The sequence below is a fragment of the Myxocyprinus asiaticus genome, chromosome 29, assembly GCF_019703515.2.
Source record: "Myxocyprinus asiaticus isolate MX2 ecotype Aquarium Trade chromosome 29, UBuf_Myxa_2, whole genome shotgun sequence".
Taxonomy (NCBI): domain Eukaryota; kingdom Metazoa; phylum Chordata; class Actinopteri; order Cypriniformes; family Catostomidae; genus Myxocyprinus; species Myxocyprinus asiaticus.
In genome coordinates, this window is record NC_059372.1 from 14435993 (window position 1) to 14462349 (window position 26357).

The 26357-nt window shown below is 38.7% G+C and overlaps 1 protein-coding gene across 1 annotated transcript in view; it reads left to right on the plus strand.

Annotated features, from left to right (window-relative positions):
- The window catches only part of LOC127419895 (plexin-A2-like), a 318335-nt gene that overhangs the window by 136363 nt on the left and 155615 nt on the right, over positions 1-26357 (plus strand). Inside the window, exon 4 of the mRNA XM_051661704.1 lies at positions 224-358. Coding sequence (XP_051517664.1) covers positions 224-358 — 135 coding nt within the window. The remainder of the gene's footprint in view (positions 1-223; positions 359-26357) is intronic.

Below are 26357 nucleotides of genomic sequence, written 5' to 3' on the forward strand. Positions count from 1 at the left end.
GCGTCCATGATTGTTGGTGTCAGACGGGCTGGTTTGAGTATTTCTGTACCTGCTGATCTCCTGGGATTTTCACACACAACAGTAAAAATCTTTTGAAAAATGCCTTGAATGTTTTGGGGGAAATGTAAACCTTTTTAATTTTATTTTATTTAATTATAATGTGAATGCTGTGAATAATGATATTTGCTTATTTGTCTCTCTGTCTCTTTTTTTTTTGTCTCAGATCCGAGTTGATGGTCCTCCTCATGGTGGCATCCAATATGAAACTCTGCCGGTCATTAAAGATGGAAGCCCTGTTCTCAGAGACATGGCTTTCTCCCTGGACAACAGCTACATCTATGTCATGTCAGAGAGACAGGTCAGAATATATATTTATGCAGACACAATATGTTCACTCCACTCTCCTCTATCCATAACAGCAACAGGATGGTGAGAATGTGACAGCTTACACTAATGAAAGAGAGGAATGTAAGAGGTAGAGTCATGTCAGTGAAGGAGAGAGTGATGGAGTGACAGCTGAAGGAGCAGAGATGGAGGGAGAACAAGGTCACCCCCTATGACAGCATAATGAAGAGAGAGAGTGTGTATGTGAAAGAGAGAGACCTAACTCATAATATCAATACAAACAACACCTAGTGGTTTATTCTATATGGGATGTGTTTCAGACAATGTGGGCGGTAAACCAAAATCTTACACCCTGGTGTGTGTATATATATATATATATATATATATATATATATATATATATATATATATACACACACACACACACACACACATTAGAGCTGTCAGAACGTGTTAACATGCGATTAATTAAAAAAGTTTAACGCGTGAATTATTATCATAATTAACGTATTTAATGTTAATATGCCAGCATTAACAATGGTTTGAATAATTTGTAATGTGTCAATGTGTCCACCCGGAGTCATTACACTGACACACACTTCACAACACACACACACACACCAGAACCCTTCTACCAAGATGAGCCTACAAACTTAGCATAAAATAGCACAATGCAGCGGTCCCATAGTCATTCTATGGTAACACGCTAGTTGAACGTTAAGCTCTCTACTATGATAGAGCCGCAGAGGTTGTCATCAGCACACACATCAGCATGTCCGTGCTAAAATGATGAAGAAAGGAGCTCGTAACGCTATATGATGTACAAAACAAGCCCAGATGGGACTTGTGATAGAAATCAAGTATTTTTCCAACTGTGTAAGGGGCATTTTAATTACCACAGAAGCACATCAAATCTTAACTATCACCAAAACGCAGTTTGCAAGTGTTCTTCATGTGGATTTCAAAGTGCCGCTGGCATTGCCACACTGACACGAATCATGAACGCAGCTTCACAGTTGCTGTAGGAAAGCTGATCTGCCACAATATACTGGCAGTTTAATGTTGTGGAGGATTTGAGTTTAAGAGATTTAATGCGCATTGCAATGAATAAGCAACCTATGTGGGGACTAGTTCTTTCAACTAGTTCTCGTAGTCAACATGTTGAATGCAGGAGAAATGGGCAGGAGTAAAGACCTGAGCGACTTTGAAAAGGGCCAAATTATTATGGCCAGATGACTGGGTCAGAGCGTCTCTGAAACGGCAAGGCTTGTAGGGCGCTCCCAGTCAGCAGTGGTGAATACATTCTGACAGTGGTCCGAGGAGGGACAAATCACAAACCGGTGACAGGGTGTTGGGTTCTCGAAGCTCATTGATGCATGAGGGCAATGAAGGCTATCTCGTCTGGTCTGAACCGACAGAAGGTCTACTGTGGCACAAGTCACAGAAAGTTTTATTGATGGTTACTGGAGGAATGTGTCACAACACACAGTGCATCACACCCTGCTGCATATGGGGCTTCGTAGCTGCAGATTTGTCAGAGTGCCCATTATGACCCCTGTCCACCGTCGAAAGCATCTACAATGGCCACGCGATCATCGGAACTGGACCTTGGAATAGTGGAAGAAGGTTGCCTGGTCTGATGAGTCACATTTTCTTTTACATCACATGGACGGCCGAATACGTGTGCACTGTTTACCTGGGGATGTGATGGCACCAGGATGCACTTTGGGAAGACGACAAGCTGGAGGAGGGAGTGTGATGCTCTGGGCAATGTTCTGCTGGGAAATCCTGGATCCGGCCATTCATGTGGATGTCAATTTGACAAGTGCCATTTACCTCATAATCGTTGCAGACCAGGTACACCCCTTCATGGCAATTGCATTTCCTGATGGCAGTGGCCTCTTTCAGCAGGATAATGCACCCTGCCACACTGTATAGATACTATATAATAATGCGCATGTTTTTCTTTTTTCTGTTTGTCTGGTTTTGGTGGATGTTCGGGGTTTGATGGATGCACTAATGTTGGAATGTGGTCTTTATAATCTTGTTTTTGACACACTATCTATTTTTTCTTATATGTCAAATTGTCAAATGTTAATATGAGTGGATTTTCTCTCTCCACGTGGAATGTGAATGGGTTGGGGCACCCCATAAAAAGAAGGAAGGTTATTTCTCTTCTTAAGCGTAAGACATATGATATTGTGTTTCTTCAAGAAACGCATCTTTCTCCGCAGGAAGCTGAAAATTTGGGAGGATATGGGGTGGGCATGCTTTCTTTAGTGCTGGCTCAAGTAAGAGCAGGGGAGTCATTATGCTGATAAGTAAACATCTACAATTCAAATGTCTCAAACAGATTAAATATAAATGAGAAAGAATCATTATTGTTTTAGTTGAAATTCAGGGGCAAAGTCTAATTTTGGCTAATATTTTTGCACCTAATGTTGATGATCAGGGCTTTTTTTATAGATCATGAAGAAATGTTGCAAGCCACTGGCACCCCTCATGATATAATATTGGGAGGAGACTTTAATCTTTTGATGGATTCAGTCCTTGATCCTAGTGAAGCAAAAATGTGCAAGCCCACTAGGGCAACATTAACGCTTCACAGGATGTGCAAAAATCTTGGTCTTACAGATATTTGGAGACTTTTGAACCCATCTGGGAGGGACTATAATTTTTTTTCATCAGTCCATAAGATTTACTCTAGAATAGATTTTTTATATCTAAGTCCCTCATTCCATCTGTTGTTGATTGTTCAATTGGAAACATTTTAGTCTCAGATCACGCCCTGGTGTGTTTAGAGGTGTTGCCACATTTGAAGAAAAGGAAATCATATAGTTGGCGCTTTAATGTATCCCTTTTGCAAAATCCTGAATTCCAACAAATGCTAAAGGCTGAAATCAATGTCTATATGGAGACCAACTGGTCCTCAGTATCCTCTGTGAGCGTGGCTTGGGAGGCACTTAAGGCAGTTCTTAGGGGTCGGATCATACAGTATGCCGCATTCACCAAAAATCCAAAGCACAAGAACTCTTGGAATTGGAAGGGAATTTCAAAAGTGCCGAGGCAAAGCTGAAACATAGAATGTCATCTAATGGCCTCAGAGAATTAACCCAATTGAAATACAGATATAATACTATTTTGTTGCAGAAGATGGAGATTTGGCTATTCAGGGCAAGACAGTCATACTTTGAGTCAGGGTACAAAGCAGGGAAGCTTCTGGATAGATATATAAAACAGAGAGAGTCTTTTTCTCCAATTCCCTAAGTGAAATCTGCTGGTGGTGAAATATTTACCTCGGCCACTGATATTAATAATGCTTTTAAAGAATTCTATCTTGATCTTTATAGTTCCAGATCTTCGTCTACTGAAGAGGATATTAGAAACTTTGTGGAACCATTAGAACTTCCTAAACTGTCGGCTGAGCAAAAAAATTATCTTGATTCTGAGATAACCTTGGAGGAGTAATTATAATTATAAGGCTCCGGGGCCAGATGGCTTTTAGATCTTATGCTACAGAACTGGCTCAACTTTTACTAGAAGTTTATACGGTATCATTAAAGAATGGAAAGCTTCCGCAAACCATGATGCAAGCCTGGATCAGTCTGATATTTAAAAAGGACAAAGATCCAAGCGAGTGTAAGAGTTACCGTCCAATTTCCCTGATCCAGCTAGACGTAAAAATATTGTCAAAAATTTTGGCTAACCGATTGAGTAAAGTTATGACATCTCTTATACATATAGATTAGGTGGGGTTTATTCGGGGCTGTAACTTTTCTGATAACATTAGGCATTTCATTAATGTCATGTGGGCAGTGGCGAACGATCAGACTCAGGTCGCTGCCATCTCGATTGATGCCGAAAAAGCGTTTGATATGGTAGAACGGGATTAACTTTTTAAGATTTTGGAAATGTACGTATTCAGGAATACTTTTATTGGGTGGATTAATTTACTTTATAGACACCAGGTAGTGGCGGTGCAAACAAATGGATTTATTTCTGATTATTTTACTCTGGATAGGAGCACCCGGCAGGATTGCCCTCTTTCCCCATTGTTGATCTGTCTTGCCCTGGAACCATTAGCAACCATGATAAGAAAGGAGGATGATTTTCCAGGGGTGGCGGCGGGAGGTGTTGGCGCATAAGCTTATGCTTTACGCAGATGATATTTTATTATTCGTATCCAGCCCTACTAGATCTATGCCTTGCCTACACAGAATTATTAATTCCTTTTCTAAGTTCTCAGGATAGAGAGTTAATTGGTTTAAATCCGAAGCTTTGGCTCTGACAGTGTACTGCCTGGTAACGGCTTTTCAGCCGGGTGCCTTCCAGTGGCCCAAACAGGGTATTAAGTATTTGGGTATTTTATTCCCAGCAAATGTGTGTGATTTAGTTAGTTAATTTATAACCCTTTAATAAAAAGGTTTTAGAGTGATGTGGGCAGGTGGGCTTCATTACATTTATCTATGATTGGGAAGGTTAATTTTATTAAAATGAATTGTATTCCAAAATTCAACTACCTGCTACAATCTCTCCCTATAGATGTCCCCCTCTCTTATTTCAAGCAATTTGATAGCATAGCGAAGTCCTTCATTTGGAATGGTAAACGTCCCAGATTACATTTCAGTAAATTGCATAGGCCGATTGACAAAAGTGGGCTAGGCCTACCCAAGATTTTGTTTTATTGTTATGCATTCGGTCTCAGACATTTGCATTGGTCACTTCCACCTGAGATAGGCCTTCCCTGGTTTTGTATTGAACAGGAAGTTCTTGCCCCATTTCGCCATTGCAAAGCCTTTCTATCAAACTAAACGGAGAAGTTAAGTTACACCCCGTTATCTCGCATTTGCACGTGGTATGGACAAAAGTGTCCAGAGTGTTTATTTCGGACATTTATTTAATATTGCTTCGAGCATATGGCTGAACCCAAAGTTATGTATTAATAAGTCCCCTTTCTGCTGGACAGAGTGGATTGTGAGGGAGGTTAATATGATCGGTGACCTATATGAGAGTGGAGTGTTAAGATCCTTTGAAAACATGGTTCAACATTTTGGGATTCCCAGGTCTCAATTCTTTACGTATTTACAACTGCACCACCTGCTTTGTACTATTTTTGGGAGTAGCATATACCCCCCTAAAGCGACAGATACTCTGGAAGTGGTGATTACTGCTTTTGGAAAAGATTATGAGGCATCAGTGTATTACTCCCTGCTAAATCAGAGTCTGGGGGATGGAGCTTAAACTTCTCTCAAGAGATTATGGGATGAAGATTTAAACTTGGTTGAGTGAGTGTGGGCTAGGATTCTAAAAAACATCAAGTCTACATCTAGAGGTGCAAGGGTGCGCCTTATGCAATTTAAGATTTTACATCGATTCTAGTGGACCCCCTCTAGATTGTATAGGCTTGGTCATAAAGACACACCCACCTGCTGGTAATGCCAATCAGAAGATGGGGACACAACCCATGTTTTTTGGTGGTGTGTTAAGATCCAAGAATTTTAGTTGAGGGTTCAGAGTTTTATGTGTGACGTATTGGGTACTCAAATTTCATTTTGCCCTAGACTCTGTATTTTAGGCGATGGGGCGGTCATTGATGTAGGGAATAAATGCAGGAAGAATTGGGTCCTGGCCGGTGTTATGATTGGCAGACAGGTCATCCTTAGGGGATGGAAGTCGGCTGGAGCGCCCTCATTTTGTGAGTGGTATACGGAGATGGGCAGGGTAGCGGCATTTGAAGAGATGTCATATAGAAGGCTAGGCAACATAGGGGCAGCTATTTAGCCTTTTTAGAAGGCTCTCGGGGGAGGGGCAGTGGAGAGAGACGATGTTTTAAATGTGCCTGTTGCAACCTTTTTGTTTTTGAAAGTATGCTTTTTTTTTTTTTTTTTTTATGTTTCTAAATATTGTCTGCTGTTTTATTGTCTGTTTGTGTGTCATTGTCAATTGGCATTTGACCACTGGGGTGCCTGTTTGTGTCCGGTTGGGGGTGGGGGGGTTGTAAATTTATATAATTTGATTCCAAATATTCTGTTATGTTATTTTTAAATTTGTTATATGGAAGCCATAAAAATTGTTAATAACAAAAACATTTTTACAGTAACCCCCCCCCCCCCCAAGACATTCACTAATTGAAAGAACTAGTCCCCATAGGTGTTAAAATAATAAAAATTTTAAAATGGTTAAAGTTTAAAAAACACTTTATTTTGATTGTTTTCTCTTTTTGGGGGGGAATTTTGATGGGCGCAAACCAAAGGATAAGATTATTCATAATAAGTAAATAAGTCATTTGGCATCAGTGCAAAAACAGCTGCTTCAGCTGCATATAACAGTTCTAATCCAAAAACTTAAAACAGTAATGTGATTGGATTACTTATGTTTAAATACATTGTAACATTGCCAATATACACACACTATACTGTACATATACATCAGTTTAATTTATTGCTTGGCAGTCATGAACAACCTACAGTTTTACCGCATCTATACTGAACACGAGTAGCGCACCGCAGCGTAATGCATAAAAACGAAATCGCTCCCAATCCATGCAAAAAGTCTGCAATGTTCAGCATTTTATATTTTTGCAAGGGAATATAATCTATATCGAATATAAAAAATATAAAACTAATCTGTATACACTAGAAGTGCTCATCTGCAAATTGCAGAGTAGCCAATAGGTTTTTATTTGGTGTCCGATTTTGCATAAACAGGATAGTAGAATCTCTGACAGTTGCCGTATTTTATACTGTCACACAATATACAGCATATTGTCATACTGCCCAGCCCTATTTCAAACTATGGATAAAGAAAAAGGGAGGGAGAAAAAGAGAGAAAGCGACGGCTTTTCTAAAGGAAAGGAGAAAATACTGTTGCAGTCTGGAGATAAATGGCCAGGCCGATTCCTTGCATCTCTAGGCTTTTAGCCTCCATTTCTAGAGGACCGATATCCCCTTTGGAGCAGGACGTGGGCATTGAGATGGGATCGGGTGTGGCACAATGAGAGAGGTGGGTTAATGCACAGCACTCTGACAGGTTCACATCATATCAATGCCCACATGGTCTGCTGGGTCAGGCCCTGTGGGTGGCACATGTGGTGGCAGTTGTGAGAATGAGAATGGTTGAGTCAGCACATTGTGGATACGCACACACTCTGTTATGCTCCCGAGGGATGTAGAAGTGGTACTGGCATTTTATCAACTTTATGGCTCGAGTCCCTGGCCCTTGCATCACCCAGACCCCGTGACAAAGAATTAACAAGGGGAGATATAGACTCACCATAAAGTCTTTTCTCTCTCTTTCTTTCTCACAAATACACTTACTGCGTGTCTGGAAATAAAGAATAAAATAAAATAATAATTTGAAAGTTATGCGGTAACACTTTACAATAAGGTTGTACTCATTAGCATAAATTGTTTTTCATTGACCAGTTCCTAAGCTTTTATATTTGGTCTGCTCTAGTCTTGAACTTTTGGTTACATTCTTGGTTCTAGGTATCATCTGCTAACAGAGCCCTCATGGGTTCTTTGAAGTACCAGTACAAATATACCAGTAAACGTATTAAGAACCATAGTACATTTAAAACATGCATTCCTTTTGGATCTCTTCACAGCGCTGAAACCTCAAAAGATTTGTACCTCTCGGATAGTAATTCAGACCGAACCTGTCATAAAAGAGAGATCGGCATATTCTGCCATTACCTCACCCTCTTTTGCCCTGTTTTAAGTGTTTCAGATGATGTGATTCAATATTACAGAGTATTAAACAGTCACATTTAGAGGCTTACTGTAGCTAGGCTGAATGAGCTTCTTTAGTCCACCTTTCATTTTGATTGCTCTCTGAGGTATTTCTCTTCACAACGCCAGCCGTCCCTGACTGTGAGTAGCATTAATATGCAGGATGCAGGTGTGGATACATTTACTTGTTGGGCAAAGAGGGACAAAAATTGGTGATGAACGCCACATGGCCTCCATTGTTTGAGGAGTCAGCCGGTGTTGTTACGCTTCACACTTCACAGAGCAGCAGGATTAGCATTCACCTTTCAGCACAAGCTCTTATGCTATCAGGAAACAGAGCCATCATGGCGGAATGGAGCTCGTTCTGGTCACATATTGGGTGTAATTTGATGAAAATGGAGCCAAAATGGCTGAACTAGGGTAGGTATTGCAGCTCTGTGGGGGTATGTAGTGTGCTGCCTGCATGCTTATTGGCTAATGGCATATGCTGTACATGCTGTAATACCACACAAAAATATACTGTGGAGGTACCATGGTAAAGTGATCATATCAGATGGTAATTCCATGGTACTTTGATATATACCATAGCTCTGAACTCATGTACCATAGTATTTAGATTTTACTCTACAGAAAACTGTAATATTGCCATGTAAATAAAACAAAATAAAACAAAATACCATGGTACTTTTTCATTGAGCCCTTTTGAAAATCCCTGGCAATGAAGATGACAAACCTTTGAAGTAGAAAACCATTTTAATGTTAATATGAAGAGTGGAGTACAGATTCATGCATAGATCCTCTGCATACTCTGAGTACAAATACACAGATTACAAATTTACATACATGCACAGATGCACCAGACACCCCAAGCAACGATGGATTTGCAGTTAGCATTCAAGCATGCTCATAGCGTTTAATCATGCCTTATACACTCACAAAGACACTTCATCTTTGCCCACATACACTTCACACCACTGCATTTCCCATTCAGTATCTATAATTCTTTTCTATGATGCCATATATTATTTTTTTTTGTTTTTGTTTTGCCTCTATTCTCATAGACTGACATAAATAAAACTCATTCCAAATGCATAGCCATCCCTCACTCTCACACAAATACATTTCAAACGGAAACTGCAATATAGGAAAATACACTCACAGAGACTCATGGACTATAATTCAGAGCTGTTGTCTCAATGTAACTGCCCCAAATAGGGAGAACGTTAGCCTCAGTCACCATTCACTTTCACTGTATGATGCACTAGATGCAATGAAAGTGAATGTTGACTGAGGATAACATTCTGCTTATAACATCTCCTTATATGAAAAGTTGGGTTTGAAACAGCATGACATCCCCAAAATTATACACAATGCCTTTAATGCATGTTAATGGTCCATAGTTACTGGTTCATTTTAGGGATACACTGTGGAAGAGATGTAAAAATGGGTTACAGACAGAATATGTCCTCTCATCTCTTCAACCATAGTTTATGCGAAATGTCAGTAGTACTAGAAAATTCAGGGCTAGTGTGCGCAAATACATCATCCTACAACCATCACTATGGTTATGTCAGCTGTGTTTACCAAATGTCTTTGAAGGGGCTGAAAGAAAGACCATTCAGAGCAGAGCAGGAGTGTATGCAGTCTAAGATCAAGCAGGCAGTGAGATGGTGTCCTTTCTGTGGTAATTCATAGTCTTGTGATAAAGTGCTTTGGCTGTTTGGCTGGGCATGTGTGCCAGAGGCTAACAAATATGAAAGGTCAGAGCTGTTTCAGCTGATAACAGCTTTACAGAGAGGGAGAGTGCGAGAGAAACAAAAGGGAGCCACTGAAAAGAGACATGGACACTTTGCGATGTCGTGCAGACTATTTTAAGAATACCTCACATTCGTGTGGGTTTTAGATTCCAGCACACTGCAAGCAGTCTTTATCCATCACCTTTTGGCAAACTGCACTATATGAGTGGGTGTAGCTCTTTTCCATAATCTTGTGAGCTGCCTTAGGCTAGAAACATACTTTATGCAGGATGCAAGTGCTTGGCCAATGCACTGCCAATCTGCGGTCCGGTTGAACATGCTCAACATGGGTTCTTGCATTGCTGTGAAGGTAACAAACCTCAGTACTCAAGGGGGTGATAGAGTTATGTTCAAAAGTCTATATTATTAAAGTGTATTCATTATTATTCAGGTACGTTGTTATAAATATTTTGACTTTAACTTTCTTGCTCAGCAATACTGTCCTCAGACTGTTCCTCCGTAATGACAGTAGTTGACTTGAAAGACAAAACTCACAGTAGTTTCCAATTTAGCGCCCCTTGCAGCAACGTTGGGACTGTAACGCGTACTTGCATTGATTTATGAATTGCTCAGACATTTTGGAACACAACAAGTCACGAAATCAGGCTTGCGTATCTAGAAGCATCTGCGTTTATGCACTTGCATAGAGTATGTTTCGACCTTTACTGTCCACTGCCTACATAACAGGCTGCCTTATAGGGGACTGTTCAAACTGAGAACATTCTTGCATTAAAAACAGCTAGAAAAAACAACCAATCTGAAAGAAAACAGGTGTCTCGAGATGCATTTTTAAAATTTGAATTTCTTCTAAAAAATTGTCTAAAACAATTAAAAATGAACACAAAAATGCGGCCCATGTGTCTAGAAAAATGCGGCTGCACACGAAAAGTCTGCGTGACACAATGCACACACACAGGCACATGTATACCGAACATTACATTTCAATAGACTTTGACGTTAACTTGTTGCTAAGCTAATGATGCAATTCTCTGTTTAAGCATAAAAAACAACGCACACAAATATTGGGTTTTTAATTAGATTCAACTTTTTTATACTTTTCAGGCAGCTTACTAGTTTTGAAACAGATCTGCATGACCCTGCATAATCAGTTGAGGCCAAGAGCACTTGCAAACAGCTTACCGTGTTTTGAGACAAACAAAGCCACACCTGGCTTTGCTGCCATATGCAAATCCAGCATATGTAACCAACTTCGCCAAATGCTACGGCCCTTGTCTCGCTCTCATTGAAACATGTAAACCAAACCCTTATGCAAAGTGGGAGAAGAAAAGAGATTTTGCTCTGCAGGTTTGGTTGAACCATTTGCATATCAGCTCCAAAACAAAGACTGTGGTCTCAGCCTATTAAGTGGTCAAAGCTTTCTCTATTCTCTGTTTAACTCTACACATATCTCTTGTCTCTCTAACTCTAATTGAGAGACCTAATGCAGACAACTGAAATTGCAAAACAGAGTGGCAATTATTCTTCAATCAGGCTGGAGAGGGCTTGAGAATAGATTGTCAGTGTTTTGATTGGTCGTTTTGCCATTTAATCAGTTGCACAATAAAATTGTTATTAACTCCCCTTGCATTAGTGGCGGAATATTCACAACTAATCATTTATTCATTTAATTATCAGTGCTGGAGAGGCTGTTGGTCAAAATCACCCGGTGCCTGTCCACAGCGATGAGAGCATGGCTTCAAATATGAGTAATATGATATGAATGTGTCTACTGGGATATGCTCTGCAAATGTCTCTTTTCTAGACACACTTTATTAGTCATCAATGCTCTCTAGCATGGACAACTGCTTTATTCTCAAAAATCATTGTTTGTGGATTTTCCAGGTTTTTTGGACATGTACCATAGTAATACAATATATGAAAATGCTAATTATTCAGTACCATGGTATATATCATGGTAAATATACTGTGTTGTGTGATTTATTAACTAACAAAAAAGTATCATGTTTTGTTTAGCCTTTTGGACCTTGTTCGATGGTACTATCATGGTCTTCTCTGAAGTACCTTAGGGTTCCATGTTAATAATGCAATTAACATTACAAAAAGTACTGTGGTGGTACTATGGTACAGTGATGGAATCAGCTGGTAATACCATGGAACTTTGATGTGGTGTTTACATGGCACTCCAAGGTGATTCTCACAAAACCTGTCAAGTAAATGTCTTAATCATATTTAACCCCAAATCAATCTTAAAAAAAAAAAATCTCTCTCTGTATATATATGGTCTGCAACCAGGCCAATTTGGTTGCTTAGGAGACCTGGCTGGAGTCACTCAGCACGCCCTGGATTCGTACTCGCGACTCCAGGGGTGGTAGTCAGCGTCAATACTCGCTGAGCTACCCAGACCCATCAGCACATTTTACCACCCAATTCTCATTACCGTAATGCGTCCGGTCATTTTACTTTTACTATTCCATTTTTTTTTTTAATGATGATTCTTATTATCGTAACACATTCATGGTTTTACTTTATTACAGTAAAAAGATTATGTTGTGCAAGGACATTTTTTAATTAAAGCCAGTACCAAGAGAGTACTACTATGATGTTGAAATACTTAACAATCTAAATAATATGTTGACCATCTTTTTTCGCATTGCAGGGATGAGAATTAGTGGGTAAAATGTGCTGTCATGAAAATAATGTCAAAAATGAAAGAAATGTAGGCTTCATGTTCATGTTTTTTGTTTTTTTTTATTCTGGAGTATAATAGGAACAATAAATTCTCTTGACAGGTTTGGTCGGAATCACCCAGGTACTTCTAAGAATACCATGGTATTACCCTTGTACATGTCCATAAAAACATGGTAGTACTATGGTACAGTCTACAAAAACATGGTATTATCATGATATTGTTTTATACTATTTTGTAAGTGTATTCAGTATCATGGTATATATCAAAGCACAACTCTCACTGTATCATGGAACCACCACAATACTATTTTGCAAGACAATGAAGTAATGCTGAGCTTTGAAAAAAAAAAAAAAAAAAAAAAATTATGTGCAGTGGCTTGATTTCAGAAGTTGACTTGGACATGGCTTGGAAACCTGACACTAGAGACTGTTTTGACATTGTCCATCCAATGGCCACTTTTAAGGCTTGCATGAAATTTCTTTTGGTGTAACTAACATGGAGAGGCTTGTGAATGGAGGGGTTGACTTTTACAATAAAACCTGATTCTCAGGGCATATGCTGCTTTTATTCATTTCCGTGGCCACTGCGTCTATTGCATTAAACATTTAGGCTAAACTTAGACTAGACTTTATAACTTTATTCACCAAGTATACAATATTTTTTTTCATGTTGCATAAAACAATTGCAATACAGACAGAGGTTCAAACACAAGTTAGATTAAGAAACAAACACAGTTTTACACTAAAACAAATTAAATAACCTCTCCTTTAAGAAATGTATATTGCCAGGTAATGAGACATACAAGAAAGTAACAATTTAAATAATAAATAAAGTTTAAAATATAAGATCCGCTCTTTAGCCCCATGGCCCCCTTCCCTCCCCAGCCCACCTCATAAAAGCAACGTTACCGAGATCATCAACCAAATAAAGGAGCCTCCGCATTTTGGCCCTGGCAATTTCTCTCCAAGTGCTCAGCTGTGAAATTTGAAATCCATGCATGGCTTCCCTTTTCCACATCTTGAAGAACCAGATTATATGTCTTTGCACATCCTTAGCCTCCTTCAGCATATACACACACACACTTCAAATCATATACATGTATTTACTAGGGGTGTGCAGCGAAGCCATTATCTGTATATGTATCTGTTTCTGTTCATATGGCAAAATTATCTTTATCTGTCTCTGTATTCGGATAGAACCGGGTGTGGGCGGGGCTTAAACCGGAAGTGCGTCAAAAATAAATGAAACATCCATTTTTAAGTGTTACTCTTACATTTATAGTTTCTATTAATAAAATATGCCTTGTATATGCCTTTTCATAATAATAGCCTAATTATTGTTATTATTATAAAATTATTATTTAAAAAATATGTTTTTCTTACTAGATGAAGCTGAATTTGTAGGCTACATTATCTGTGGAATATGTTGTTAACTTTGGTTTCTCCTGGTATTTCAGATATTAATATCAGCATGAAACAGAATGTCCGTTTGTCTGTGCATGTACAGTGTAACAACATTATTCTGGAGGCAAGAGGTGTCAAGCAAAATGTGAAAGGTCAAGCACACATTTTGCAGTGAATAATAAATACAAATTCAAACATTAAAAGAAATTAAAATAAAATCAATATAGCCTACAAACAGGTGAAAATCCGGTAAGTCTATCAGGAAGTTTTACGATAGGACACCATTATTTAGTATATAAATAATAATAATAATAATAATAATAATAATAATAATATAGCTGCAAGCAGCAATTAACGGGGTTCAAGCGGTTTAAGGCCTTTAAGCACATGCGTAAAAAGGTATTATGTTTTATTTAGCTAGCATGTAACCACCTAGATCATAGATGGAATAGAAAATTTACAACCAATACAGGCAATTTACATGCCTGTGAAATACATGGTTTTTAAAGCTTTTTAAAGCTCATAGCACCATCTATGTTCCGATCTCCATAAAAGTCTGCATGCTTGTTTAGAATCATATGTCGCATGTGATAGCTAATTTCGTGAAGTTCTGAGTTTTTGTTTAGGGATTATGGGCTTATTTGTACACTTGACCACACCCATTTTCTAAATGACGCTGTTATAGCTACCAAAGGGTAAAGGGTGTCCGATTTCTTTCAGATTTCTCACAGACCTCTAGGGCCAGGAGTCGAACAGGCCCCCCGAGTTTTGTGCCGATCGGCCTCTGATAACCTTGTCTAATAGGTGCTCAAACTTCATTTGCCGATGGCGGCCATGTTTTTTGTGATACGCCAATGTCCTCATAGACACCTTGGACAAAGACACTGCATGCCGATTTTCAACTCAATCAGACTAACGGTTGCGTAGTTAGAGCTGTTTTCCTGTTATTGCGCCACCAAGTGGCCAAACTACACGTTTTTTTTTACCGTGACCTCACATTGAGCTCATACACATGTGTACCAAGATTGGTGAAAATATCTCATTTCGTTCGGTCGTTATAGCCATTTTAGTAAAAATGGTCCACCCTTTTTGAATGTTTTGGCACCCTTTAGCGACCGTGTTTTTGAAATTTCAACTTTTTTTTTATAATTATTGATAATCGGACTCCAGAGTATATTTCTGCACATGTTTGGTTCCGATCGGGCGAAAAACCTAGGACTAGTTCACAAAAGTAGGTTTTTTAGCATTATCTGAAATATTTACCGAACGGTTTGACAGACACCAATGCTTCTTGAGGCAAAGTTGCTTAGAATTAGAAGAGCTATCAGGTGATATATATTACTTGTGTTTTTTCACAACACTGCATTATATACAACCATTAACAACTACAAAAATCATGATAGCACCACCTAGTGGCCAATTTTTTAAAAAACTTTGCACAACCCTCTCAGACCAAGAGTCAAATAGGTCCACCAAGTTTCATTCCGATCAGTCATTGTTAACCTTGTGTAATAGCTGCTGAAATTTTACTGGCCAATGGCGGCCATGTTTTTCAACATACGTGAATGTCCATATAGACAATTATGGAACCTGAGACAAAGACAATTTATGCAAAAAGTCAATAGGATTAACGGTTTCATAGTTACAGCCAATTTGAAGGTTTTTTTGGTATTATAGGGCCACCATGTGGCAAAACCACGCCAGCTTTTCTGGGCAACCAAAGATTGACCTCTTACATAAGCATGCCAAGTTTGGTGAAGATATCTCATTTCCTTCAAGAGTTATAGCCATTTATGTAAAATTGGCCACTCCTACTTCCAATGTTTTCGCATACCGTAGCTAGCTCGAGTGCCCCCTGTTGACCGATTTGGCCGAGTCCGTGTTTCGGAGTAGCGAGCAATACTACTACCATCTGACCAAGTTTCAAGTCTCTAGGCCTTACGGTTTGCTCTGCCCGATCAGTTTTATGGCGTAATAATAATAATAATAATAATAATAATAATAATAATAATAAAAATCTTAACAATTACAATAGGGTTTCAGCGCTAAGCGCTTGAACCCCTAATCAGCGCTAAGCACTTGAAACCCTAATAAAAATCGTAATAATTACAATAGGGTTTCAGCGCAAAGCACTTGAACCCCTAATAATAATAGTAATAATAAAAATCTTAACAATTACAATAGGGTTTCAGCGCTAAGCGCTTGAACCCCTAATAATGTTACATTTATATAGCGCTTTACCAGAGTTCAAGAACACTTTAACATTTTCAAATTTAGCACAGTTTAAAGAAGATGAACTAGAAAATGACTAAGCATGTTTCAGTTTCTTCGTTTTGCATAAGGAGGAATATTCCTAATAGATGGAGCATTTAAACCTTTATGGAGCATTTAAATGTTTTTATTTTTTTTTTATTATTTATTTATTATAAAGTCTTAACCAGATAATTACCTTAATCGCTGATGTGGATATAAATGTGGTCAACTTTAAGAGATGTATAGATGAGCTCCGACGTGAAATCATCACTACAGGTCAGGAATTTAACATCACGCTCAGGTTTAGGCTATAAATAAATACATGAGAATCACATGTGAATCGTGTGATACATTAACACAGACATTTTAAGAAGTAGAAAGTGTATATAATGTTGTATCTTAGTTAATGTTACACTTGATAAGCTCCAGACGTGCACAATTAACAGAGACAGCAAATGGAGTTTGCCCATCTGAATCTGAAATCACACACTGTGCGCATTTTCATTCATAAGGTTTACACTTTAGAAATATTGGCTGCACAGATTCATAAATCAATTGTAATTTTGGACATGTTTATTTAAAATGTCACTTTATCCTTGTGCTTTTTGGATAATCAGTCATTCAAATATATTTTTTTTTATATTATTCGGATGAATCCGTTATTCATTTTGAAGTCATTATTCATGCCTTTCCGAATAAGGTATTCAGCTTCGGGCACATCCCTAGTATTTACCGTTATGATTTCTTACTTATACACGCACATACTTTGGGCCCCATCTCAAGCTTTTGCTATCTTTGTCCGGGAAATGTGTAGGAAATAAATTGTGTGGTTATCAAATGCAGGGAAATGTGATTTTTCACCCGTAGTGAGATTGTTCAGAGGCTCTCCTCTCTTTCTCAGCCCATCCCAGCCGGATCCTAAAAGAACACTCTGCTTCTATTATCCTGTTAAAGATTGTCTACTCAGAAACCATGGCTGCTCTCGGCACTGGCCTAGCAATTTGTGATTGAATGTTTTTTATCATTTACTCATGTCATTCAAAACCTGTATGACTTTCTTTCTTCTTTGGAACACAAAAAGAAAACTTTTAAAGTATCTTCACAAAGTTTTTTGCCATAAAATGAATAATTTCAAGCTTAAAAAATGACAAAGAATTCACCATTAAAGCACCATTAAAGTAGTTTGTATGACTCATGCACTATATTTCTAGTCTTCTGTAGCAATACAAGAGGAACAGACATTAATTGAGAACACATTAAGTTGTTGTTCACTGAGCATCACGTTCAGTGCTGTCATTGTCACTATGAACTGTCTTTGTATGGAAAAGAGCTGCTTAAACATACTTCAGAATTGTTCCATTTGTGTTTCATGGAAAAAAATAACAGCATTTGGTTTTGAACGACTCATGAGGATGAATAAATAACAACAGAATATTCATTATTTTTTATGAATATATGTAAATGTCTTCTAATTGAAGTCCTGTCTGCAGAGATAGTGCCCTCAAGAAAGCATATCTAGCCTGTGATTTACGATCTATTTGTTTGGAGGTTTTTTCTCGTCTTTGTTTTTTATTTGAACTGCCCTTCATACTGCATGCAGATTGAGTTGGCCACCAGCCACTAGTTTTTCACTGGTGTGTGTGTTTCTGTAAATGTGTGCATATGTGTCGAGATGTCAGTGTTTGGGGGACTGTAGCATGGTTAGGGGGATGGGGGTGTATATGATGAAAGGGCTAACAGGAAATCAGCAGAGCAGAGGATGTGATAAATGAGAACAAAGCAGCATTAATATTCACTTAACGAAGTGTGTGCGAGCGCACACAGACACACATAGAGCTCTTAATTATCTTACACAATGCACAATGTACAGGAAGGGACCTGGAGCCTGGAATTCTGTTTTGCTGAAATCCGTACTTGACTAGCACAACTAACAATGAGCCAAAATGAGGAATTGTGCACAAGGTTCAGGCAAATTTTAAAATGTTCTGCCTCAAATGCCCCTTAGCCTTTCCATGACCCATGGTGACCCTGTGAAAGTGCTGCTGATTTTGCTAAAAAATGGTCACAAAGATTGTGCCTTGACCTCTGTGTCCCCTCTCTTCACCAACTACTGTCATTTCCCCTGCCTTGGGCAAAGAGTTAGATTAACTGTAGCTGCTATGATGATTGACTGGGTAGAATGAAACTGTTCTTTCTTTTAAGCATAACGCCTGAGAAATGAGATCTACAGTGTTTATGAGAAATCGGACCAATCCATTATCCAGCTTATCTCAAGTATTTATTGTGTATTTCTACTTTAATTGGATCAGGACAAAGGGATATTTCACACGAACATGAAAATTCTATCATCATGTGTGACTTCCTTTATTCCGTGAAACATGAAAGTACATTAGAAAGTAGGTTAGGAAGAATGTTAGGGACTGTTAGCATAACGATTCTGGTAACAATTCCTCTTAATTCTGGGTTCTTAACAGATCCATTAATGATTCCTTTACTACTTTTGAGGAAGAAATATTTGGAAATAGAAAAATTCAATTCTTATTGCATTTACTGCCCTCAGCAGCATTGGACTATACTGGTCATGCAATATGTTTTTTGATTCACTAAAAAGGAACCGGATCATAAAAGTCATTTGTTTGGGAATCGGACTACATTGATCATGCTGTTTGTTGCACGATGGTAAATTCAAAGAACTGGTTCAAGAGAGTAATTTGTTTGGGAATCGGACTACACTGGTCACGCTGTATTTTTCGTGCTGTAGATTCAAAAGAATCGGCTCATAAGAATAATTTGTTTGGGAATCAGACTACACTGGCCATGCTATATGTTTTTGATTGACTTAATAACCAGCTTATAACAGTAATTTCTTCGGGAATCAGACTACACTGGTTGCACTGTATGTTTCTGATACACTAAAAAGACCCAAATCATATAGAGTCATTTGTTCCGATTTGGACAGCACTGATCCCGCTGTATGTTTCATGCTGTAGATTCAACAGAATCTTCTCATAAGAGTCATTAATTCGGAAATCAGACTACACTGTTCATGCTGTACAGTATGTTTCATGTTGTAAGTTCAAAAGAGCAGGCTCATAAGGGTCATTTGTCCGGGAATCGAACTACACAGGTTGCGCTGTATGTTTCATGCTGTAGATTCTAAAGAACCAGCACATAGGAGACATTTGTTTGGAAATCTGACTACATCAGTCATTGTATGTTTTGCGCTGCCACTGAATTGTGCTGCAGGAAACACTGTAAGAGTATTTAAGTGCAATGTTCTGTCAGCATCTGCAGATAATTGCACGTTCGGGAAGCATAACAGAAACGAAAGTCATGAAAATCAGACAGTCCTGGTATTTAAATAAATAAATAAATAAAAAAGATTCTGAACAAGAACTGGTTCTTGATACCCAACCCAAGACATGGATACATAATCTGTTGGAGTAAAAGTCACCCCCTGTTATGACACACACTGTAAATGTAGCCAAACTAGCAGTTAGCTAGCTAGCAGTTCGGTTTAGGGTTAAATGCAATTTCCGCCACATGTACTGCGTATTACGCCATGTGACCATTAAATACATGCTTGTTCTTTTTTTATATGGACAACAAGGCATGATCAGTGGCAATCTGTGAGGCGTGATGGCAATAGGTTGTTCATGCCATACATAAAACAGGGCATGGACAATGCTAGTCTGTGGCGTGTAATGCAAGAGATCATTCACGGCACACAGAAGGCTTTATAACTGCTTGACACATCTGCAGACCATTAAACTAACAGTGATGAGCTGCTAATGTGTGCATTGTACTATAGTCAGTCATTCTTTCTGATTAGCAGACTAGCTTGCTAGTATACTAGCTCACTAAAATAATGGCACGACTGTTTAGTGGATCCCTGCTTGCACTATAGATTGTACAGGTAGGGAATACATTTTTAAGGATGGGTGCACACTAGAGATACATTTTAGTCTTTGCCAAAATGTCAACATGACATCTTCACTTTCTATTGACAAAGGGACAGATCAAGATAAATGCCCGTCGATACATGCAGCGTCCAGCATTATTGATTAACCTATTTAGCCTGGTCATTTTGCGATAGCCGGTTCCAATCTCAGACTCTCTCTGGACACCTCGACACTTTATGTCTGAATATAGCATATATATTGTGGTCTTCGGGTCAGTGCCTGACCCTGTGCAGTGTTTTAAACTGCCTTGGTCAACCTATAGGTCAATTGTACATGGACACAGAGGCTAGGAGAGCCCTTTAAGGCAGATACCATTGATAGTATCCCTATGGATACATAAGAAAATTCCATTTTGGCCTTTGAGACAGAAATAAACCTTTTGAATAAGTTAACACCACATACTTTTGCCCATGTTGTGTATAAGGCGGAGCATTCACACGTGTCCCTTTGCCCAATGAAACGCATTCCTCTCTTGCATTAATCCTGGTCTATGCATCGTTAATTGACTTAAGAAGGGATTACCACTAATCATGTTTTGTGCACAGGAACCACTGGCCAGTCCTAACCTCATTATTTGATAGCAAAACTCTTGTCAACCCCCATCAACTCTTTAATTAAAATAAGCATTGCCTCCAAGGTGTTTTTCTTGCCTTTCTCTTGTCCTCCACCCCACCTTAATTTTGCCCCCAGTTGCAGCTGTGCTGTCAATATATAATTTTCTCTGTGGCACAGCGATGTCGCGGTGGCTGTTGTTCACATGAGAATTTGGACTCTTGAGGTGAAAGGCCTTTGTTCTTGTTAGTAAACTGCCTGCTTGCACCCCACACTGGCCTCTGACTTGTTAGGATAGTCCTAGATTTAGTAGAGCGTACAGAGACAAGCCGGTGTCACACTGGGTGTTATTAGTCAAGAAAGGAGGCAGGAGCTAGAGGCACTGGATGTACCTGCTGAATGTTCATTGCTGTCTCTCAGGCCTCTAGGGGGCTTACAATGCAGTGTTGATTTAATAGTCTCAAATGAGGTGGTGGATACCTGAGATGTGCTGCAAAGCTTGTTTAGGGGCAGTAGGATACCTTGTTAAAAAAACAACTGGCTCTGTGGGGGTGCAGGAAAACAGCTAGCAAGCAGAACTGGCAAAGGTAGAAGGTATATTGCGTTTCTCAATCATCCTGTTGTCTTGAGTCGGACCACTTATTGAGACTTGTTGATAACGTAAAATGGCTTGACAAGTATTAGTGGTGATGAGTTGTTAAACAAAATTCCTGCTGTTTTGTCAAAACAATTTGTCAAAGGGATAGAGTCCTGAAAAGTCAACTTAAAGGGATAGTTCACCCAAAAATGAAAATTCTCTCATCATTTACTCACCCTCATGCCATCCCAGATGTGTATGACTTTCTTTCTTCTGCAGAACACAAACAAAGATTTTTAGATTTTTTCAGCTCTGTAGGTCCATACAATGCAAGTGAATGGTGACCATACCTTTCAAACTCCAAAAATCACATAAAGGCAGCATAAAAGTAGTCCATATGACTCCAGTGGTTAAATCCATGTCTTCAGAAGCGACATATTAGGTGTTGGTGAGAAACAGATCAATATTTAATCCTTTTTTACTATAAATCTCCACTTTCACTATCACATTCTTTTACATTCAGAAAGTGAAAGTGGAAAAGTCTACTGAGCTTTGAAAGAGCAACTTTTCAGCAATAAAATGTCCTCTGGGAGTGCCTGAAACTGAACACAGTTGTGTGGTAGTTTACGAGAACTTCCCACGACTTCCTAGCAACTGTGTCATTGTCTCAGACTGTGATCAGATGTGAGGATGGCAAGATAATACCATCTGCAATTAAAATGTTTGAGCATATCAACTGTCATTCTAGCTGTCAGCACGCAACTGCATAATGTCTTAGCCTTTGTGCGTGCCTTGCCACACCAAGGGGTCTCCCTGACATCCATCACATCACTAATAGTGCCGCTTCGGTCTCCTAATTGCAGGCTTTAATTGCAATAATTATTTACAAGCCTAATTAAACAAAAAAGGAGCTTCATGGAGAAGTGACTTCCAGTTCAAGTAATCAGGCTCAGTTCTGTCAAGAAACGCTGCTAGCATGCTATCATTACTGCTAGCTGTCTAACTGACGAAGGCAGGACTGCGTGACTCACTCTCGCTTTTACTCTCTGTCGGCCTGAGAGACAGAATGTGCCGAACGGACTTCGCTCCCTGTCGACGTGGCAGAAAACAACATTTATACCGTTCTCTAAATACCTCAGGGCTTCTTTGTCACAGAGGACGTGAGGGAACTGGAAGGCACAGCGACATTAAACAGTGCTTTTAGACTTTGTTTTGTTTAGATGTGTTTTTCGAGGGTTTTGTGTTGGGTTATTGTTGATAGCAGTGCAGAATTTTTATGTTTTTGTGCTAATTGTATATTAGCATGCAACTATTGCCTTCCATGCTGGAAAAATAGTCTTAAATAGCTGATTTAAGCTGGTCTAACTGGTCTCCTAGCCTAGCCTAGCTGGTGTTTGGCTAGTTTAGCTAGTCAACTAGCTGGTCTTTCAGCTTGACTAGCTCACACAAGTGCCCAAAACCCATGTAAAACAAGGCTGGGAGAGCAGCTAAATCCAGCAGTCCAGCTTAGGTTGGTTTAATCTGTTTTGTTTTGTTTTGTTTTCAACAGGGTTAATAGCCTAAATAATACAGACTCTGATTTTTCTTTATGACCCTTTTTGTTTTGCTAATGCCTTTCAACAAGCCCTTCGTTCAAACCTCCCTTTGAATGAGAGGACAATAACATTTGTTTCTGTCTATCAAAATAAAACCATTGTTAGCTTCTTGGCTAACTGAGAATGACTTCCTGTTGCAGAGTCTATCTGCTTTTGTCAACGCCATTTCCATGTCTCTATCAGAGAAGGTTATTTTTATTTCTGTCCTTATTTGGTGCCCAGCAGTGATTCAGAGATACTTCTCATTAATCGAGTCCAAGCTTTTTAAAGCCTTGGCTTTGTAGATACCGGAAAAACAAAACCCCTGTCCTTCTTTTATCGATTACAGCTGCCTGAATTTGAGTGGAGTCTCAGGCTGTGCCAGGCCATAATGGAGATGAGTGCAGCGCTCCCACTGTGCCTGCATGCTTCCAAACAGATGCTGTCAATGTATGCCTGCTTTCACCCTGCTGAATGTCACAGCGGGCCCAGCACCCTCCTCTTGTTTTGTGCTGAGGGGCTGTAAATGAAGCCCCCCCGTAGATTGAGTGCTCCCCCCGAGCACCTCTGCAGGTTTAGTTGCCAGCCCTGGCACAGTCCCGGTGAAGCCCACCAGTGTTTTTATTGTTAATGAAAACTAAAATGTAGATTTTCATTTAACTTTGACAACCCTAAAATACTAAAAAAATAAAATAAAAAATGCATTTTCAGAAAAGTTTAATAAAAGACTAAATTGAAATTAAGGTAGAAATTAAAACTAAATTAAACATTCAAAACTATTATAGCCTAACCCTGAAGCCCACCCCCCTTCTTGTCACCATAATCACACAGCCGTTGCCAGACCTGCATATGCTCTTTGTCTGAGTTGCTAATGGCTCAGATGCGACCGTTAACATCCTGCACTGCGTGAGGTGATAGTTTTCCTGGGTTACACAGCGGTCGTGGCAGGTTCTGCCTTTTTGGGGTACCGTATGTGTCGGAAGAGTGGCTCTGTTGTCTGTTTTACTGCAGCGTTGCCGGCCAATAGTGAAAATAATCAATCTAGATACTGCTTCTGTCCTCCTGTGAGTATCATATTGAGAGAGCTGTCAGCATAAAGTGTACTGATGGATGCAGCTTTAGTGTGTGTTTGCGTTTGTGCCATTGACTCTTGAGGGAAACACTCAAGAGTTAATGCCACATTACACCTCTCGTTAGTGGCCTTTCATATGTTAATAACATGCATATTCTTGGACTCACTATATAAGGCCCAGTTCTACATCCACCAGTGTTATTATCTTTAATTAAAAAAAACTAAATAAAATTTTTTTCATTTCTAGTTTCAGTATGGGTTGTATTTCAGTATATTTATTTTTTATTTTAGTTGTAGTTTCAATGCTATCTAGTCGCTATCTAGATTTATATTTATCTAGTTTCCACCAGGGTTCTTTTTGTTAATGAAAACTAAATGAAAACTTTTTTGTTTCTAGTTTCAGTTTAGTTCAGTTTTCATTATATTTCTTTTTTTTATTTTTATTTTTGTATTTATTATTATTATTATTATTATTATTATTATTATTATTATGTCATCCCTATTTAGTGGTATTTTTGTTTTTAATGAAGGCCTGTTGTAAGATTTCAAATTTTATAATATACAGTAGATCAAAAACTAAAAAAAATATTTTTTCGGCGTTTATTTTAATTTTGTTTGTTTACAGTGTTGAAAATCTGTTTGAATTTAGATTTAGTTTTTTTTTTTTTTTTTTTTTTTTTTTTAGTTCATTAAACTACAACTAACAATTGCATATTTAAAACTAACTAAAATAGTAACACTTTACAATAAGATTTTATTTGTTAACATTAGCTAGCACAAACTAACAATGAACAATAATTTACAGCACTTATTAATCTTGGTTAATGTTAATTGCAACATACGAACACATTTTGTAATATTAAAAGTTTACGTATATGTATATGTTAACATTAGTTAATGCATTATGGACTAGCATTAACTAATAATAAACCATAGTATTTAGATAAATTAACATTAAACAGGATGAATAAATGCTGTAAAAAATATTGTTCATCGTTATTTCATGGTATCAAATACAGTACATTTACTTATGTTCGCAAATAGAACTTTTTGTAAAGTGTTAAGTGTAACTAAATTAAATTGAAAGGACACATTAAAAATAAAATTGAAATAAAAACTTCCAAAAATGTCTAAATTCCAAACTATAGTAATCCTGGTTTCCACTCTTCACTCCTGGTCTGATCTCCAGAGCTAGATGTAGATGTTATTGACAGAAACCCTGTCATCAATTATATTTGTTTGTGTGTGTTTGATGTGTCATGCATTTACATCATGGGGATAACACTAATGCAGCAAGTGTACATTGCCTCCACAGAGTGAGTGATGGATGTCATTCTCAAGTGTTTAGCTGGCAAGATGCTGACAAATCTCAGCGGGGAGCAGTGCAAAATGGTGGGCAGCAGAACCGCGGGATACACACCAGAGACAGTGATGAATGTTGCAAAGAAAATATCATAGAGGCAAGAATAAAGATCGCCCTAGACTTGGAAGCATATTTGAGGGAGACATAGAAGCTTATGAGGAATTACTTCCATTGCAGATGTACCAAACACATGTCTGGTGAAGATCATCTTCAACCAGCTAAGACCAGCAAAACAGTATATGCTTGTTTAAGCTGTTTTATTTTTAGCCAGGTAGGGTCTAGTTTTATTGGCAGATCCCAAAGCAGTGGTATGTTGGTATCTCAGATTATAATTCAGTTTGAACTGACAGCAGGCAGAGGCTCAGGTACTGTCTGAGGAGTGAATAATTCAGCCGTCAAAGCCCACAGCAACAGGCTGAGGGCCCTGTCTCTCTAACACACACACACACAAGCAGTGGTGTACATCAGCAAGGGAGATGATAGGGGGCTTATTGATTTCAAGAAAGCAGCCAGACAGTGGGTCATTGTGACCTGGGGGGCTGCATAATATTTCAGGTTTGATTATGTGAAATTATAGAGTGTAAACATCAAAGTGAGAGCGTGTGTTTAGGTGACGGCATGAGGGCTTCTTTTGTTTAGGGGAAACAAAGGGCATTTCTTACTTGATTTTGAATAAACCAGAAGAGAAAAAAAGTGTGTTTGTGCATTATAAAGTGCATAAGCTAGACTCATGGCTATTAATTACGAGACATGATGTTCACCCATTAGTCCCACCTGATTTGCTGGGAGACAGATGTTGCTAAATAGGTGTTAGGATGTCCGACGACTGCTTACGTGTTCCATATGTAACCATCTGAATTATGCTTGCTAATAAAGGGATAGTTCCCCCCAAAAAAATGTTAAATCATTTACTCACGCGTGTTGTTCCAAACACCTATGACTTTCTTTCTTCCATGGAACACAAAAAGAGATGTTAGGCACGTTGTTAGATTGTCTCAGTCACCATTAACTTCATTCAGTCTTCGTGCTTTGGTGACTGAGGCTAACATTCTGCCTGACAACTCCTTTTGTGTTCCACAG